At 37.4% G+C, this 21,032-nt stretch overlaps 1 protein-coding gene across 1 annotated transcript; it reads right to left on the reverse strand.

Moving 5' to 3' along the window:
• Positions 1-807: 807 nt before the first annotated feature.
• Positions 808-18,347, reverse strand: LOC113045050 (brain acid soluble protein 1 homolog). Its single transcript, XM_026205175.1, has 2 exons — positions 18,179-18,347; positions 808-3,066 (listed from the first exon to the last, which is right to left on the reverse strand). Exon 2 carries the CDS (start codon positions 3,052-3,054, stop codon positions 2,467-2,469), a length of 588 nt encoding a protein of 195 aa, XP_026060960.1. The 5' UTR covers positions 3,055-3,066; positions 18,179-18,347; the 3' UTR covers positions 808-2,466.
• Positions 18,348-21,032: the final 2,685 nt, after the last annotated feature.

Below are 21,032 nucleotides of genomic sequence, written 5' to 3' on the forward strand. Positions count from 1 at the left end.
TGAACATGAATGAACATCAGAATGTATTTCATTTCGAACAGCGGAAAGACATCAATACACATCATTTTTCAATCTACTCTCATGTCTGATATGTGGGATAAAATGGTGGATTACGGTTGGTCAGATCACCTGTCAATCAAGCTTTTTGCAATGGCTCAATATTTTGCTAGCACTCAAGTTGTTGTTGTGGTTACTTTGGGTCTTTGGTGCGATATTTCAGCGCAAAAAGGTCAACTGTCTGTTGTCATTAGTGTAGCAATCTATTAAGTATAGCTCAAACATGATTTACAAAACAAGGGAAATGAAATTATCAATACATATGATATGTATTTATATTTTATATACAATATTAGAATCCAGTCCTTCCTAATAGCTTGAGAAAAGTGGCTTGATTCTTGGTGAATTAATTTAAATTATTAGTAGTTTGTACAGTGTCAGATTTAGTGCTTGAATAAGAATATTAGCATTTCTCTTTAACATTTCTTCCCACTGTCGTGACTCCTGTGCAAACACATTCCTTCTTCCCCTGTGCCACATTATAAAGTGTGTAAATCCACTGCTTTTGGTTTATATCCTACTTCAAACTTGTCTTCTGTGCCTGTATTGCAGTTTAATGACAGCTTACATAACAGTTTAGATTCGTTGCAGGTAAAATTAGACTAGTTTTTTTTTTTTTATTCAAAATACATGCTTTGAAGTATTGATTTGTTTGAACTGTCATGAACATTAAAATATATTCAAATGTGTTATATAGAAAATAAGAAGTACTGAATGTGTGAGCTTATGAAAACACAAAAAATCAAGACATTTTAGCTGATTTTCAGTCTGTTTCTTTCATTTTATTAATGTTGCTCCATGTATACAAGTACATATATCTCAGTTCTGTAATTTTATTTTACCAGGGAATTTTGGAAATAAAAGGAATGATAGAGAAAGTAACAGAGAGAAAGAGAGAGAGAGAGAGAGAGCGTGTGTGTTAATTCAAATGAAATATCACCTGTAGCAACATTATCTCCACAGCAACCAAAAATACACAACGATAGGGCCAACCACTGACATGCAAAACACACACACAGCTTCACACATACAGATACACACAACGCTCACATTGTTCTGTCAGCATACTGAGAGATCGGTGTGTGTGAAGTGTGTCCTGTTTGGTGAGTTTGGAGGCTCTCTCTCTCTGTCTTTCTGATATCATGACATCTGCTGCTTTCAAAGTACAGAAAGACCAGAACTCTGTTAACACACACACACACACACACACACATGCAGTAAATGCATTCTCATACCATGCATAACTCCATACACACACTCACTTCATACTCCCAGATCTCTCCAAACATGAACACACTTTAAATTAACCTTCAAACATCCAATTAAAGGGATAGTTCACCTTAAAATTAAAATGACTTCTCTTCACGTCAAACCTGTATTACTTACTTTCTTACATGTTACACAAAAGGAAACGTTTTGAAAAATATGCACACTGCTCTTTTCTATACAGTAAAAGTGGATTGGGACCAAAGTCTGTCAAGCTCCAAAAAGGACAAAATAGCACCATAAAAGCTTCAAAAAGTAGTCTATACGGCTTGTGCACTATATTCCAAGTCTTCTTTGAAATCTAAATAGCTTTTTACTCAAAATCTACCTTGACAGATGTAGTCCCCATTCACTTTTGTCTAAGGAAATGAGCCGCTCGTTCAGCTTCTTTCTTTTTGCATTCTGCAGATGACAAAAAGTCAAACAGGTTTAGATCATAATTTTGGGGTGAACTATTCCTTTACAATACACTAATACTGTTAACATTCAATACTGTGCCTGTGTGCATGTGTGTTTGATACATTGTGCTATACACTGATTTTGTTTCCACTGATACGTGAGAAAAACAGAGAGAGAGAAACAAAGAAAGTAGGAAAGTCGGGAGATAAGCAAAGACACAATGCCAATCACTAACTAGAAAGCAGCAAACAGGAGATATGGAATATGTATCAGGGAGGCTGGACTACTACCATTAATACTACTGTCACTCACGCATTCACACAAACACACACACACACACATATATATTAACCCCTCCCGCTGCCATCACATCACACTCAAATGGAGGGAAGTGAGATTCAGAGGGTGCAATGAATAGATTCCATGTTTGTATTCCACCTCTCATTGAATGGAGGTAGAAAGAAAGGTGAAAAGAGATAAAGAGAGAGAGTTGGGGGCTGGTGGTTTGTATCAAAGTTCAATTTGATATTAAAGATAATATCACTGCCAGTCTTATTCACCATGATCATGTCCATCACCAACACAATGATCAAAGTCCAGCCTGTTAAAATCATTATTGTTACTATTATCTTTATTCATATTATAATTACTGATATAGTTTAAAATGGGCGGGCTAGTTTTAATTATTTAGATTTGATCTGGTTTTTCATTTGTCATTAATCTTGTCGGTCACTGTTCCTTCTGTTAATCCTGCACAGCGACTGCTTGCTCCTTGTTGGGGGCGGGGCTGGCCTCCGTGGTGATTGGCTCTGCAGGGGCGGACTCTTTTGCGGGTGGAGCCTCAGTCTTTTTAGACTCAGCATCAGGCTTGCTCTCCGTCGCTGTGGCTACAGGAGGGGTGGGATCTTTAGCGGGCTCTTTCACAGCTTCTTTCTCATTGGCCGGAGCTGCAGAAGGGGCAGATTTTTCTTCTGCTTTGGCAGGAGGGGCATCTGGACTCTTGGCGGGTTCTGCTTTGGCAGCCTCGCTGCTCTTGGCGTCAGAAGCTTTAGGAGCGTTAGCGTTGGCCGCAGGCTCCTCCTTCTTCGGAGGGGGGGCGGATTTATCCTCCTCCTTGGGTGCAGTGGAGTTGCTATCGGCGGTGGGCGTGGCTTCTTTAGCGGCCGCCGAGGTGTCATTGGTTGTCTCGGTGGCAGCAGGGGCATCCTCATTGTTTTCCTTCGGAGCTTCGCCCTCCTCCGCCGACGCTCCCTCCGTCTTTGCATCCTTCTCTTTCGCCTTCTCGTCGTTCACATTGTATCCCTTCTTCTTTTTGCTCAGCTTCCCTCCCATTTTACCTCTGACCTGTGAAAGAGAGAAACAGGACAATCAACACTGGCTGCAATGACTCAGAATGAGTTCTTGAACTGTCCCGTTTCATCTTTTTGTTTGAACTCTAAAATCATAAAGGAGATCTTTTGTTATTTCTCAAACTGCAGTGGGATAAAATGTTTTTAAGAAATGGATCCTAGAAAACTCAAACATCTCGACAATGTCTCAATCTGTGTTTAGATTTGCCAATATACATTTACCAGTCTGCAAAACGAGATTATAATTAAAAATGTATTTTCATTTAATTCTTTCCAAATAATCTTGACTATCGTAAAATATTCAAAAGTAAACTATATAATGCTATACCAATAGAATACAATCTTTTGGATGCCACAGACCCCCAAATATGATCAATTTTAGTGAGCTCCCATCCCTTAAATTTACTTCTTCTATGTAGACCCAATTTATACTATGAAAAAATTACATAATAAATATATTCCTAAAATGTTAATCATATAGGACTGTGAAATCTAAGTTTTATTTTGTTAGTTCTACAGACCATCTGGCTTTACTTTGCTTTATACTTTACTATAAAATACTGTAATATTATTTCTATTCTGTGTCAACAGCTATCTAAAGTGTTTCTGGCTTTAATTCCACAGGAATTTTAGCAGAAACATCAAAGACCGATTTTAAAAAGGTTCCTCTATTGCTTCCTGAGCCACGAGCAAAGAGCAACCACTGAGCAAAAAAATTCTCCTCTGGGAAGTGTAGCATGTCAAACACTACATGTCTTGCATAATCAGAATGACTGAAGAAAAATGTAATTCATGCTTTTAACAGGTACTAAAAAAAACCCGTCTGCAAATAGGTCTGTGCAAGGTTTCATAATGAGAGACGGCAAAACAAAATAGGATGAATATACATTGTATGTTCTGCTCTGAGTTTATTTTAGCACATGCGCTTCAATCCTGAAACAGAGAGCTAATAAAGGCTAAACTCAAATCTCTGAGACAGCCTGTCAAGGTTCTATCATATCATGCATCAAAACTAGATCATTAATCAGTAATCAGACTCTAGCGCTGATGGTTATCTGGATAGATGGAGGGGGTTTTAGAGGACTGCATCTCTGAGCCATACTACCTGCAATTCAGAACCTCAGTTACCAAGGCAACTGGGTGCTCACGTGACCCATTCCGAATAAGGATCTCTCTCTCTCTCTCACACTTACTCCAATGTCCCTGTTGGCTGCTTTAGCGTTCCTGAGCTCAACAACCATCTGTGTAATGACATACTTGCACACACACATACAGTTATTCTCCAGACAGAAGGAGAACAGTAATCATGTGAAGCCAACCACAATCATGTGAGTTGAGTGCTTCACACACATATGACTATGGAAACATGGAAATCTTTCCTTGCAGTGTGCAAGAGAACAATAGACACTATCTGTCCTGTCTCCACTGAATCAAGCAGACAGCAGCACGCTGTTTCAGCGTTAAACAATACACTGCAGTGTGTGCGCGTCTGTGAGCTGTCTCATCTGTACAGGAGGCTTGAAATTCACTGACTGTGTGAAACCTGCTGATTGGTAATGCATTTGATGCTGGTGTGGCTTGTAAACTGTCTATGCAGTGTGTACAAGTAGCCTAGTATTCAAAAGACTCATTGCCAAATTGAAAATTAAAGGATGAACTGCACTTTTGGCTTCTGCTCCACTACAGAGCAATGCAAAAAGAGTTTAGCTTAAAGGGGGGGTGAAATGCTCGTTTTCACTCAATATCCTGTTAATCTTGAGTACCTATAGAGTAGTACTGCATCCTTCATAACTCCAAAAAGTCTTTAGTTTTATTATATTCATAAGAGAAAGATAGTCTGTACCGATTTTTTCCGGAAAAACACGACCGGCTGGAGGCGTGACGTGTGGGCGGAGCTAAAGAATCACGAGCGCCAGTAGGCTTTTGAGTTGAGAGCATGTGGAAGCTGTGACATTACCGTGAGGAAAAAAACATCCAAAACAAACCATGGCTAACAGTCTTACAGTACAGATTCAGCCGTTTATTAATGATCAGAATCAGAACCCGAGGCTGAAACTGAACGAAAGCAGCAGCAGGAACAACTCGCTCTGAGCGGGGCCCGAACCCGGGTTTCCGGCATGGGAAGCGGACACACTAACAAGGAGGCAGAGATATTTGAAGCAGTTTTACTCACCGCCTGCGGTTGCAACACACGATCATGACCCTTTTTCGTTGGGATTGCATCATCCTTAAGAAATAAACGATACGCAAATCCGTCGTCAAACTGGGCCTTGACAAAAACACTTGCACAACTCCGTTGATGCTCTGTAAAAATAAACTCCATCCACTGGTCCCTTAATGCTGTTTTTTTTTTGGTAATCTGTGCAGGGTTGTCTTGCCCTGGCAACCAAAAACACACTTCTTTTGTGACTTTTCGCAACGCTCTCGCTCTGATCAGTGAACGTCTGTTGTGCTCTCAGTGCTCTGCTATACAGGAGCGCGCGCTCTTCCGGCAGAAGTGCCTTAGGACCCATATAAGGAAATTCCGCTCCATCTAACGTCACACAGAGCCATACTCGAAAAAAACTTTCCGAAACTTGTGACAAACCGGAAGGAGTATTTTGGGAACAAAAATACTCCTTCAAACGTACAACTTAATTTTTGAAACTTTGTCCATGTTTAGCATGGGAAACCAACTCTTTAACAGTGTAAAAAACTCAGTATGCATGAAATAGCATTTCACCCCCCCTTTAAGGGAAGACTGAACATTGATGCTCAATGCATCAGTAAGATTAAACCTTTAGATGCTTAGAAAATTCCTTTGAATATTTTTCTTTTGTATTTTTTTCTTTTTTTTTTTACCAGAAACTCTTTTGTTTGTTTTATTGCATATTGGATTGTACTGTTTATATCTGTTCTTTTATATATTTTAAACATTTTTGCACACAATGTGTGGCATACATCACACAGACATCAATTTGCACTATTTGAAGTGCAAACAGCATTGAGCACATGTAATTGAAAAAAAGATTGATAAAATGATAATTTATTAACTCTTAGTTATTTATATTTGATGTATATACACTACTGTTTAAAGATTAAATCTTGCAGCTGTGCTGTTAAATATTTCAGTGAAACCATGCATGGTGCCTTTTTTAGGATACTTTGATGAATAGGATGCTTAGAAAAACTTACTGTTCAAAACTTAAAACTAACTTGATAGATCAGTTGTATACACACACACACACACACACACACACACATATATAGCTGTTTTGCCATATAAACGTGTGCGGCTTTGAATTTGCTTATGTAACTCTAAAACTCAACACACACACACACACACACACACACACATTGGACTCGAGGCAGAGGAGGGGGGTTGAGAACTGGAGCAGAAAATCTGGCCCAATCTGGCCCAGTGTCTATTGTGCAAGAGAACAATAGACACTATCTGTCCTGTCTCCACTGAATCAAGCAGACAGCAGCACGCTGTTTCAGCGTTAAACAATACACTGCAGTGTGTGCGCGTCTGTGAGCTGTCTCATCTGTACAGGAGGCTTGAAATTCACTGACTGTGTGAAACCTGCTGATTGGTAATGCATTTGATGCTGGTGTGGCTTGTAAACTGTCTATGCAGTGTGTACAAGTAGCCTAGTATTCAAAAGACTCATTGCCAAATTGAAAATTAAAGGATGAACTGCACTTTTGGCTTCTGCTCCACTACAGAGCAATGCAAAAAGAGTTTAGCTTAAAGGGGGGGTGAAATGCTCGTTTTCACTCAATATCCTGTTAATCTTGAGTACCTATAGAGTAGTACTGCATCCTTCATAACTCCAAAAAGTCTTTAGTTTTATTATATTCATAAGAGAAAGATAGTCTGTACCGATTTTTTCCGGAAAAACACGACCGGCTGGAGGCGTGACGTGTGGGCGGAGCTAAAGAATCACGAGCGCCAGTAGGCTTTTGAGTTGAGAGCATGTGGAAGCTGTGACATTACCGTGAGGAAAAAAACATCCAAAACAAACCATGGCTAACAGTCTTACAGTACAGATTCAGCCGTTTATTAATGATCAGAATCAGAACCCGAGGCTGAAACTGAACGAAAGCAGCAGCAGGAACAACTCGCTCTGAGCGGGGCCCGAACCCGGGTTTCCGGCATGGGAAGCGGACACACTAACAAGGAGGCAGAGATATTTGAAGCAGTTTTACTCACCGCCTGCGGTTGCAACACACGATCATGACCCTTTTTCGTTGGGATTGCATCATCCTTAAGAAATAAACGATACGCAAATCCGTCGTCAAACTGGGCCTTGACAAAAACACTTGCACAACTCCGTTGATGCTCTGTAAAAATAAACTCCATCCACTGGTCCCTTAATGCTGTTTTTTTTTTGGTAATCTGTGCAGGGTTGTCTTGCCCTGGCAACCAAAAACACACTTCTTTTGTGACTTTTCGCAACGCTCTCGCTCTGATCAGTGAACGTCTGTTGTGCTCTCAGTGCTCTGCTATACAGGAGCGCGCGCTCTTCCGGCAGAAGTGCCTTAGGACCCATATAAGGAAATTCCGCTCCATCTAACGTCACACAGAGCCATACTCGAAAAAAACTTTCCGAAACTTGTGACAAACCGGAAGGAGTATTTTGGGAACAAAAATACTCCTTCAAACGTACAACTTAATTTTTGAAACTTTGTCCATGTTTAGCATGGGAAACCAACTCTTTAACAGTGTAAAAAACTCAGTATGCATGAAATAGCATTTCACCCCCCCTTTAAGGGAAGACTGAACATTGATGCTCAATGCATCAGTAAGATTAAACCTTTAGATGCTTAGAAAATTCCTTTGAATATTTTTCTTTTGTATTTTTTTCTTTTTTTTTTACCAGAAACTCTTTTGTTTGTTTTATTGCATATTGGATTGTACTGTTTATATCTGTTCTTTTATATATTTTAAACATTTTTGCACACAATGTGTGGCATACATCACACAGACATCAATTTGCACTATTTGAAGTGCAAACAGCATTGAGCACATGTAATTGAAAAAAAGATTGATAAAATGATAATTTATTAACTCTTAGTTATTTATATTTGATGTATATACACTACTGTTTAAAGATTAAATCTTGCAGCTGTGCTGTTAAATATTTCAGTGAAACCATGCATGGTGCCTTTTTTAGGATACTTTGATGAATAGGATGCTTAGAAAAACTTACTGTTCAAAACTTAAAACTAACTTGATAGATCAGTTGTATACACACACACACACACACACACACACACATATATAGCTGTTTTGCCATATAAACGTGTGCGGCTTTGAATTTGCTTATGTAACTCTAAAACTCAACACACACACACACACACACACACACACATTGGACTCGAGGCAGAGGAGGGGGGTTGAGAACTGGAGCAGAAAATCTGGCCCAATCACTGTGCTGTAACAGCAGAAATGCATTCTGGGAGCAAACACAAACTTATAGTGTTTCATATTCAAATACAATAAACTACATTAGATATAAACAAAAACATGTATGTTACCTTATTCAGATATTACATATTAACTCACATATTACTTTTTTTCAGTTCTCAGTGTGTATTTAATTCATTTTATTGGCTTGTGTTGTGTACTGGCTGAACACAGGTTTGTATGCAACAAACTTGCTATTCTAAATATTATGGACCCTAAATATATGTGAACATAGGGTAAAATAAGCATGAATGGGTAGAAGATAAGTTAATTATACATATCCTCATTCATTCTCATGATTTATATCTTTCTGTCTCTCACAATCACACTCATATGTGTGTGCTTGCATGTTGAATACCGACACTGTTGTTTTATCTCCAGGTCAACAGGAGGCAGTGTGGAGCCACAACTCTGAGATGTTTTAGTGAGGACTGGACTTGAGTGGTGGGAGTAGAGAATGTGACTGGTCAAAGTTTATAACACACACACTCTAATAACTTTAGGTCTGTCCCTAGAGACGTACTCAAACAAAACACACACACATTAGCACATTGTTGGCCAGGGCTCAGGCCTCTACGTAAACAGCAGCTCAGGCTAATGAATAACTCCAGAACACTGAGCAGACAGAGAAACCAGAAGCTTCTGTTTTTCATTTGATGGGGCAAAATGAAGTGAAGAGTAAATATGCAGTGATGAGTCATATGATGATTATTGTGATTGTGTTTGTTTTATTGATTTTCCTTGTCAACACAGATCAGGAGTTAAAGGCCATATGTTAGACGTGGTTTCAGGATGATTGTTGACAGAAAGAGTCACTCCAGGTAGCCTAATAATAGTTTTGTTTAATTTCCCAACTTCCCACACCAAAACAAAACAAACAAACAAAAATTGTTCTTGGCCATAACTTTGTGTGTCCACTGAGCACTCTTCCTTCCTGATCAGTGAACATGTTTTAGACTCTTATTAACTTTCACAGAACCATTAACTGCACACTATGGAACTAAAACCAAAACGGGAAAGATGAATTGTGTCTGCTAAAAGCAACTTATTTGCATTTTTTCAGTGCATAATTCACGAAAGGAATTATGCAAATTAGGTAACAGTGTGAATTTGGCCACAAAATTGTTGATGAACACAATTTGCAGGCTAAAAATCCCCATCTTACAGGCCACTTCTAAATGCTAGGTTGGGGAGGATAAGGCAGACTACTACAATCTGCCATACTTTATCTAAGTGCTTTAGTTTATTTGGCTCTTTTAAAATGAACTTGACCCCACTGCATGTCTGGGTGCCTTGTTAAAGAGCTCTTCTCCATCATTTAATAAATTAATATTGCCGCCATTATCAGCAGAAAAATGTACACAAATCACCTATAAAATGTAATTTAATAGTGACACCAATTGCAGTAGGCAAATATTGCTGAGTTTCATGAATATAGTGCTCTGTAATGATCCTACAAAACGAGATTTACTCATTCTGCTAGTTTACTACCACTCAAACGTTTGTGGTCAGTAATTAATAATTTTATTCAGCAAGGAGACATTATATTGATCAAAAGCTGATGCCTTTTACTATGCCGGGTAAAAGACATCAGCAATCCTTCACATAGAAAAGAAAACTGAAGAAAGTAAAAAAAAAACAAAAAACACAGGCATAAAGTTGGCTTGACGTTGGACGTTCGAGAGTCTCAAATTTAGGGACCGTCTCTAAAGTTACATGCGATATTGGTATACATTTTTCTAACATCAGTAGCATTTGAGGAGAATGACTTACAGTCATAAAAACAACTGTAATTGTTCATCTAGGTGTCAGCTATAATGTAAAAACGAGGCCCGTTTAACACTTCCAGGGACATTCCTGTGAAAGTTTTTTTTTTCAGGTTCCTTTACGAAAATGACCCATGGTTTTAACAATAACACCACAAATCATCGTTCTTGTAGCCATGGTAACTGCAAATTAACCATGGTTTTGTTTATTCAAATTATAATTTACATAAAAGTATTAATATACTGTAAAAAAAAAAATTGTTGTTGCTATAAAAACAGACCTAAGCCACCAATAGTCTTTAAAATGACTTAAAATGCATTATATAAAAAAACAATGAGTCAATAATGATTGGTTAACAATAACACTGTTTAAATACATAATATAGGCAAATACAAAATAAACAATTTATGTACATGTTATTACAAATGCCTGCAAAGGGAGCCATGAAATTGCTGCTGTTACACTTACAGGACGATCAAATCCTTGTTTAGGCTACTGACCAAACATTTAATTCAAATATTCACTTAATCTTTCATTTTGGCCACCTTTTTGCTATATATGACACAGCCTTTATCATTTATTCAACAAAAAACGTGCATATCACAACCCTTACAAAAATAAACCATGGTTTTATGCTTAATTTCCTTTTGCATGATTTCTGAATGCTTGAGACTATAAAATAAATTAGTCATAATAAAGTTATAGCCATAGGTAAATGTCAAGAGCTACAATTGTAATTTTGTAAATAATACAATTTATTCATTTACTTTTTTATTTGATTAAAGTTCTTGCAAATTAGAAATGATTTCTTGTGACACTGAAGATTTAAAATTCATCTTTGCCATGAAGAACAAATTAAACAAGGGCGATATTTTAATACATTGAAATAAAAAGTTACTATAAATCATCATAAAATTTGTGTGTGTGTGTGTGTGCACTTTGGATGGGTTAAATGCAGAGCACGAATTCTGAGTATGGGTTACCATACTTGGCTGTATGTCACTTCACTTTCACAATGTAATTTTTTTTAGCTTATTATTGATTCAATAAATGTGCATGAGACTATAAGAATCAAACTGACCTTAAAATCTTACCAACATTAAACTAGATAGACAGTTAACAAACTAAAAAAAATGTGTATCTTGACTAAATGTGCTGCCATTTTAAAATCCTAAGAAAGCAGCTGTTAATGATGATGCAGTTGGGTTGAGTTTGATTTATATAGCGCTTTTACCGCTTTAGCACTTTACAAGAAACAACAGATAAACATCTGCTCAAACCCCCAGTAATTGGAATAACTGGTGAGCTTCCAAATTATTGAGTCTGAAAATGTAAGATAAACCTAGTATGACAAGAATGTGCCTTGACTATTCATATTGTATTGTTTTTACAAGGTTATTATTTTAGGGTTATTTTCTTGAATGATATGAAAGTATCAGGACCTTGAGTGTGTGTGTGTGTGTGTGTGTGTGTGTGTGTGTGTGTGTGTGTGTGTGTGTGTATCGTAGTCTATTTAACTTGGTCTCAGAAACATCTACTTCAGGAACATAAACAGTAGAGCGAGGGAAGATTTTAAATGAACTCAGATGCAATAAAACAGTCTCACAACCAGAACTAAGATAAATAGAGTTCAACTGGACAGACAGAGAGAGAAAGAGAGCAAAGCAGATATGGGTTTACTCCAAAATCCCTGAGTTTTTCAACAAGAGTATTTGGAAGTGCTGAGGTAGTTTACTAACTCATTTGGACAGTGTCTTGAGAACTGTGAAAACTTTGGCCTGGTAAGATCCGTCATCCTTCACACACACGGCCATCTCTCAGGATGGAAATTGCTCTAATGAAAACAACGACTAGAGAACATAAACACCACTGGCAGACAAAATCATGCTCAGGCACACAAAGACCTTGAGATTCTTTCTTCGGTGTTGTGCAGACCCTGCATTATTCTGATGACTGTTTAGCTGCTCTCTGATGGTAAAATGCACTTTGACTTTGAGTGTGTGTCTGTTTATTTAAGGCTGTCATGGGTCCTAAAAACACCCTCAGTGGAGCCAGTCTGAGATAGTAACACACACACACACAATCCCTAAGCCTCACCCTGAGTTGCAGCCTTGTATCTATATGTGTTTCAGGATAGCAGGAGATTTGATTGTGTCATGTCCTTCAAGTACAAACATCCATAAATCGTGTTACTGACAGAGGCTTGATAAAATGAGATGTGAGCTTCCACATTTGAACATGCATATAGGCTAAATGTTTGTCACCTATAGCAATGTCAATATACAGGCATTACAGATGCCTCTAATTCTAATTATATTATTGAAAAAAAGTTGGTTGTGATCGAAATGATACAGCCAAGGGATAGTCGACATAAACAATTTCTACACAATCCATCTCAGTTTTAAAAATTGTAATAATATTTTATGATTGATTTTAATATTTTAAGATCAAATTTCCGGTGAAACAATAAAATCTATGCATAGAACACGTTTCAAAAAGAGTGACAAAAAAATAAATAAATTATAAAGGCATATATCAAAATATTTCCAAGAATTTATATGAAAGAGTTGAAATCTTTAATAAAAAATCCTCCTAGTTGAATAAACTCCCACATATTTTTACTAGACATATATCTGGTGGTGTAGATGGTGGTTAATATTTCATCTCTGACTTCATTAAGTTAAAAAAAATGTATATTACTGTTTTAAATATCTGAGATTTAGGCTTAGTCTAAACATAATTCCCATATCACCAGGGAAAAAAACGGACACACACAAATCCACACAGTGTTTAATGTTTTCATTCTTGTGGGGAAACTTGCTGTCCAAACGAGAACTGACTGCATTGTTCATTAAGCCTTGATTATATAGTCGATGTCCTGAACACAACACAAGTGTTTTTTAAAAATGCCCCCACTCCTGTCTGTACTTTCACAAGGCTCTATGCTGTTCAAATACAGTGATACCAGACTACATCCATCACTCTCTGACAGATGACATGTATTATTATTTGATGTCATTTATGTACAGTATGTCTTTTGGTCATTGTCAGATTTAGCCTGCACATTGCTCTCATCCAGCTCTAATGCTGTGTTTTCTGTGTATCTCTCTCCAAGGGACTGTAACAGACAGGTGGGGTCGGTGGGGGTCTGGCCTTTGATTGGCTGTTGCCGTAGGAACCATAGGAGAGCTGCCATTCTGGCTCATTCTCACACTTCCTTCAGGTCATTGTCATGGCAACCCAGAGAGAGATTCCATGATGACACACACAATATCAGAATCGAGGAATCTGGGCTGCTGCTTATCCACAGGTAATTAACACATTATCATAGAAAGATATTTAGCATCTGTTTTATACATAAAATGCAATTCAATAGTCAGTGTTATTTTGTATGTATATATTATTATACAATGCATTTTGCAAAATCTCCTTTAAGATTCCACAGAAATATTTTCACACAATTTTTTTCATTTTTGGGAGAACTGTTCCTTTAATTCTCAAGCTTTCACAACTAATGGCTGTGTATTGTATGAAAAAAAGACAAGTGAAAAAACAGCAAACAACCAGCAAAAGCATTGTCACTACAAAAAATGACAATTTTTATCCAACAGATTTCAACTAAACCACCATCAACTGAGCCATCGTGTTATGTTTGGAAGTCTGCTTTGAACAGTGCTCTTGAAGGGGTGCCATGTCCATGTATTATTAAGCATCTCTGGGCTTGACTCATAGAGATATACAGTTTATGGAGTCAATAAAATAGGAAAGTGCAGATCACTATATTTCGGTATGTGGCTTATTTCCAAAATGACGCATTTGAATTTAAGTTTATTATGGGTTTGTTCTTATTGGTTGTTGTTTTTTATAAAGATCTGGCAACCCTAATGAGACAAAACCCTGTATTTTCTTTCCCTGCACATACGCTGAAACACATTCAAATACATCATTCATTGGGTTCTGTACACATTGTGTACAGTTGTCACTCCCCTACATTTCTGAACTGTGTGTGTACAGAACCTTTTCTGTAAAAAGGTGAAATGACACCCGAATTTAGCTGCAATGTGTACGTAGCCATAAATGATTTTAAAAGCCAAACAATTGTTCAGAAAGCTTGAAATGTGCTTTGTAAAAATGTAAATGTGCAACAATATCAGGCTCAGTGGCTCAGTACTGCACCACATAAAGCCACCAATTAATTTCCACACAGTGAACACAGACCGCAAAGCATGATGGGACAGAACCTGACTAGTGACTGACACTAAAACTTATCAAGTTCTGCCAGCAAAACTAAGGCTGCCTCAGGAAAATATCAAATAATAAAATAATGCTTCACTAATCTGAAGTCTTTAAAAATGGTTTGACAGAATTGGTACGTAGACTTTGAAATTCTTCCTTTTTTTATTTTTTGTAAGTGACAAGTCCAGAAATAACACTGATTTTGAATTCATCTCTAATTTAGGACTGTCTCAGATGTTCTTGAACTGTCTGTCCCTTTCAATGATCTTCCTCAAACAAACACACACACACACACACACACACTCAAAGCTCTGCTTGGCTGAGCTGCCTTTGTCTCTGTCAGTGCCATCCTGTCTCACTGACTCCTTCCTCTCTCTCTCTCTCTCTTGCTTTCATGTCTATCCGGCTCTTCTTCTGACAAACACTGAAAACTGTGATCACAGTTATCTAAAAATTTTCAGATGAAAAAGCACTTGGTGCACCAAATTAAGTATTACATTTTAGAGCAATGCCTTGGATGATTTGTGGCACATTTAAGGTAGGATATCACAACATAAATATATTTCCGTATTTTCTGACCTGGAGTATGAACTGTGCAAATCCGAGAGAGAAAAATGCTGTGTTTTCAAGTACATTTACTTCATTTCAGCCAGAGTCTAAAATAAACACCAAGCACCAAATACAAGTAAAAAATGGTGTTGGTGAGTATGTATGGTGAAACTTGCTAGCTGGCCAATAATTGGCTACTGTGTTTCAGAGGGAAACACGGCACTGTGTTTATTTACTCGTGAGCAGCTAAAGATTCAGAGACCTGGAGTGGCTCGGTTCACAGTAAATGCTGCTTCACACAAACTTCCTCTCTGAAAGTTTGGGTCACCTAAACAAGCCTGATCTCATGAAGAAAACATACTCGTGGGAACTTTTTAGCAAGAAGTGAAATACGTAGCAACACTTTCAATGTGAAATCCCAGAGTGGTGGTGGTGGTGCTAAAAGAGTGTTCGGTTTTGTTCCCTAGAACAGATGAACGTACGTTATGGTATGTTTTATATGACTTGAAATGCTCGTTGAGTGGCGCTATAACTCTAATGCTCCGTGACATTTTAAAATAATGTACCATCTGCACTACACTTAAACCTACTCAATAGTATGAACAAAAGAGAATGACACAAAAATGCAATCCCAAGCATGCCGTTTTGGAAGTGCTAATTTCTGTTGGAAACTGCACTAATATGTACTTATTCCTACGTATTTCGCATCTTATTTTTATTTTACAGTAGAGTATTATTTATTATTATTAATAGTAATATTTATTTATTGATGTAATGTATTTTATTTAAATAATAAATTATTATATTTATTTATAACAACAATAAAAATAACATTATTATTGTTATTGTTGTATATTGAATGGGCCAACAACAACAACCAAAAAAAACAAGTTTTCCTTATTTTTTTCTTTTATTTAACTGATCACATCCCTGTTTTCCTCTCCTTCTACAATGCAAAAAAAAAAAAAAAGAAGCTCAGAAATGAAAATCCATTCTTTCTCAACTCTTTGGCTGAAACTAGAATGATGAGCACTGATTCAGACTGTAAAATCTGCAATCATGGACTACCCAACAGACAATGAAGGTCTTTCTCACTTTCACTGCTTCCTCCTGAGTCCTGCTCTCCTCTGCTATTGCAACACAAAAAACTCCAGCTGGGCGTCTCGCACTGACATCACCTGACTGCTCTTTTTGTTTTCTGTGGATGACCTAGTATACAGAGAATCTCACATTCTAAAATACGCATTTAATCAAGATTATTGCTAATGCAACTCAAGAGCGCTCCGAGCCAAAGGTGCAGATCTGTAAATGTTGGCACTCACTCATGCAGGGTTGATATTATTTTTGGTGGCTGATTGCCTCCTGCATGAGTTGCCTTCAGGCTCTTCTGCATTATACAAATGCACTGAACAAATAAATGAGACCTGAAATGATGTAGATATTCATTTATCTCTATCACTCATCTCTCTCTCTCCAACTTGCACATAGAGAGGGAAAGATGCTATTTCCATAGTGCAGCAACCATTATAACAATTTTGTATGCCATCAATCCAGATCATGGAAGATCAATAGCCAATGAGTTTGAATTAGTTTTTACACCATGCATTTTTTATTGTGGTAGCACCTAATTATTTCTAGTGTTTTAAACATTTAAAATTCAACAATTTGGTAAATGGACACCTTCATTTTTAGGCCAAACCAGCGCTCAGTTCTCAGTGTGGTTGGATGTTTCCAGGTTGAAACGCGTGACTCATTCAAGCAGCGGTTTATTGCTGCGTGTGAACGCGTGGATTATGAAGCCTCTCGCTCATCACAGCGCCCGCTCCTTCTCTCAAACTCACCTCCGTCCCATCCCATAATATCGACTCTCATCCAGACGAAAAAAAAATACATTTGGGTGGAGACGTTTTGCACGGTGTGATTTAGTGTGCAGGGGTTCTGAGCACTAGATTTTCCCCCCCCCCCCTCCCACTCGGTTCATTGTCTGCGGCATCGCCGTGAAATGTAAAAAAGATTCCTCTACAAACGGAATATTAATAAACACAGCCGCGGAAAATAATATTCAAATTATAAATACAGTTGTGCGTTAAAAAAACAGATCATTAGTAGACAATGTGAGAGATATAGAAGGTAAAAGCATCAGTTGTCCATCCACACCCTACGCGCAATGCGCATGTGCTCTGCAGAGACAAAGGATCAGGCAATTACGGCTGTAGCTTGAAATAATAAATAGATTAAATAATAAGAAAAGAAATACTGTCATAAAAGGCGCATTGATATGGAGAGAAAAAAACTAAACCCTGTTCACTTTACATTAAGTGACAGAGTTAAGAAACTGTCTCTTTGGCACTGTATAGCATCACAAATGGTAAAGCAAATATATGTACATACAGTATTAATTAATTAGAAGGATTTATCGTGTGTATATTATTTATAAGCTTCGGCTCCGTAATATCTGTGTAGGCTATGTGTGCGTGCGTGTGTGGGTGGATGCGTGTGCGCGCACGCGTGTGCACCAGTTAGACAGCGCTGCAAAATGTGTGCCAGCTCTGATAAAAGAGGACGGTGGACATAAATCTGCGGCTGTGTAAACAGTAAAAAGCAGCATTTACTTGGGATACACGACCAAAACCAGTACTATTACCCCAAACAAAACATGATAAACTGAAATATTTGAAATATTTGCATATCAGAAAACACGCTTTATCCATTACGCTTTATTCGAATACTACTTAATTCATCTTATAAGCAATTTTCATTCATATTTGCACATTAAAATAATAATAAACAGCGCGAAAGCGACGGCATGCACGCGCAGAACACGCCCCTCTCCACAGTTCATCCGCGTAAATTCCGTGGCTGATCTATTGAAATCTTTATGTGCATCTCAGAAATCAAATAAACTCAGATACATTATTGCTCTATTCACCGGCTGAATGAGGAGCTGAAAGTGCACTTGATTTCGATTTTCACTACCGTGCGCTCCGTCTTTCCAAATGGAAGCTGCTCTTATTTATCAGAGACGCTCCAACTAGAAAATTATTCCTCATGTAACTGAAGCAGAGTGTTTAATTAATCTATTAAATGAGTGAAAGACTCTTACCGTCGGCGGTGGACTTTCCTGTCACTCCTTTCTCAGGCGTCTGCTGTTTTTCCCAGTGTCTTTTTTCCCGTTCGCGTGGATTCGGTGGGGTTTATCGGGGCTGTTCGGTGTGTGTCTCGCGCTGCATTTCTCGCGCGCACTCTCGTATTCGGTTTGGAGGGGGGCGGGGGCGCGCAACGCGCTGCGAGCCACTGAGGACGAGACACGGCAGCGCGCCGCACCGCGATCAAGTCGCGCAAATATATATATTTCCGGCTTTATACTCCTTATCAAAAGAAAATTGAACCTTTTTGTCTGGTAAATAGTTGTATTTCTAGTCAGTGTGTAAAGAATGTTTAATTTTTAACTTATACCTAATATAGAGATATAACCCATTCACGTTAATGCTCGCGCGAATAGTCCTCGATTAATATATAATATATATATATATATATATATATATATATGCGCGCATTTTTGTCTTTGCGCGCCCTCTGGCGACATCGGTTTAAAATGTGGCGTAAACGCAGACAATATGAGGAGAGTACAGAGGTGTGAAAACACTGAAAATATATTTTAATAATAAAAAAAGATGCTGTTTATAAATTAAACTTAATAGCAGATTGCAATGGAAAAGATAACGTGCTTAATTAATGATTGTTTTGCTTAGACACTGTAATTAATCAAATAGCCTATAAAAATAGAAAAAATCGTTTTTAATTATGCAAGATGATATTCTGATCATATTTTTCCCCATGCACATTTGACCAAATCCAAAGCTCATCATTCTTAATAATACTATTTTTTTATTTAATAACTTGTGAGTGAAATGCATTATATTCAGATATGCATAATTATTAAGCAGGTTTTCTTTTACAGATCAAATTAGCCAAAAAAAAAAAAAAGCTATTTAACTTAGACTGAAAAGTCAAAAACAATGAAATGCCCATGACAAATTCAAAACTAATGCAAGACAGAAATTGCAAAACATAATGTTCATTGGATCAGCAGGGTCAGGGAAAAAAACCCAGATGAAGAAGAAAAGACACATTAACTGCAAAAGAATTAAGGTGAAGAATAATGTGTAAAACCATCAGAAACGAATTAAGTCTCCAGTGCTACCATTTTCCAGAATGGCAACCTTCCTGGAGTCTCCAAAAGTCCAATGTGTCAGGTAACAGGTTCTCAGGGACTTAGGTTAGTTAAAGAAGCCTAAAAAATGACCCTCACTTTATCAGAATCACATGATGAGGTTTAGTAAAATACATGAAGATTCTAATTGGCTTTATACACAGATAAGGACCAGCACCACATCCTCTTGTACTGTCTTGAATAATTTATCTTCAAGAATCTGCAGAAAGATTTGGAAATTCATTTTTAATCCATCTCCTATCCTGAAAAGTCTGTCTTGCAGAAAATGACTAAAAATGAACTCCCAAAACTCACTGCCAGATTCCTGAAGGTAAATTCTTCAAACAGTGTTACAATAGGAGGTGGTGCTGGTCCTTGTAGAGTCACTCTTAACTTATTTGCCTATAAAGCCTATCAGTCTTCAGATATTGTACAATACAATTCCTTAGTTTTGTGAGGTCAAGAAAATGCAGTGGATTTATATTTAAAAACAATGTCAGGTATATAACAAATAATGTGCATAATTGCAACTGAATGCTAACCATTACAATTGTGTTGCTAATGTTTAGAGTAAACAGGTTAAGGCAAAATCATAAACATGACAATGATATTTTGAAAATATCTCACAATGTTTGCAGAATTTAGGTGCCATCTATATTTTTAAGTCACAAAGTGTCACAGTTGAACAAAAAAACATATAAATCAACAACATCTGTATAATATAAACTAGCCCAAAAGAGGCTGAGAAAATGTGGTCTGGACTCTGTTAATGAGGGTCATTTTGTCAGGGACACTAGAATGATAGAGTCCCTGAACCATGATCCACATATACTCGTATTCTAGAAGATCTGGAGACTACAAGGAATGTAGTCCTTTCGTTATTGTGCCAGAATGTGCACCTGGAGTCAGAGGAGAAAAAACACCACTGATCATTACGTCCAAATCTACACTCCTTTCCCCTTCTCTTCCTGCTGATGCTCTTAATGTAAATGACACTGACATACCCATCTCACAACTCCACTCAACCTCTTCCAAGTAACAGTGTCCTCACTCTCTCTCTCTCTCTCTCTCTCTCTCTCTCTACACACAACACCTGTGACCAGTGATCAAATATGTCTGGATGATCAGGATACGGCTGGTCTTTACGAGGGTATTTAATCACTCTGAGCTGCATTTCCCAAAAGCTTCGTAACTTAAGAAGCTCTTGAAAATCATTGTAGATCTACGAGTGCTCTGGAGTAATAGTAAAGCCCTAAGTGCATCGTAAGGAGACAGATTTATGTGGTCACGTGCAGGACAATCAGCAGATTGCACCTTTAACTTTATAAGGCAATCACAGTACAATCAGTGGATATTGTTTTTTTGAGTAGAAAATAAACTCCACATGTCACAAAATTGTAAGTTACTGAACCTAACTTCAAAAACAACCATAAAACATTGTAAATACAACCCGAAAACAGTGCATTTTTAATTCATGACCCAGTGCATGATGGGAATAACAGGATCAAAACATAGATTTTTTTCTTGAAGAATTCTCGTAAACATAAACAATTCCAAGTAAAATATACTTACAGTATAAATTCAAATTTTAATTTTTACAAGCTTAAATTAAGTACTAATATAGTTTTTACTTTTTTTTATTCTTATCTGAACTAAATTATTTAATGTACATAGAAATTAAATTTGTTTTCATGTAGTATTTACTTGACCACAAAATCATTTTTATCAGTGTAGTATTAATTTC

The sequence above is a fragment of the Carassius auratus genome, chromosome 27, assembly GCF_003368295.1.
Source record: "Carassius auratus strain Wakin chromosome 27, ASM336829v1, whole genome shotgun sequence".
NCBI lineage: Eukaryota > Metazoa > Chordata > Actinopteri > Cypriniformes > Cyprinidae > Carassius > Carassius auratus.

What these genes read in the sequence shown, in the direction of transcription:
- LOC113045050 (XM_026205175.1), bottom strand. Translation starts at nt 3,054, where the DNA reads ATGGGAGGGAAGCTGAGCAAAAAGAAGAAGGGATACAATGTGAACGAC.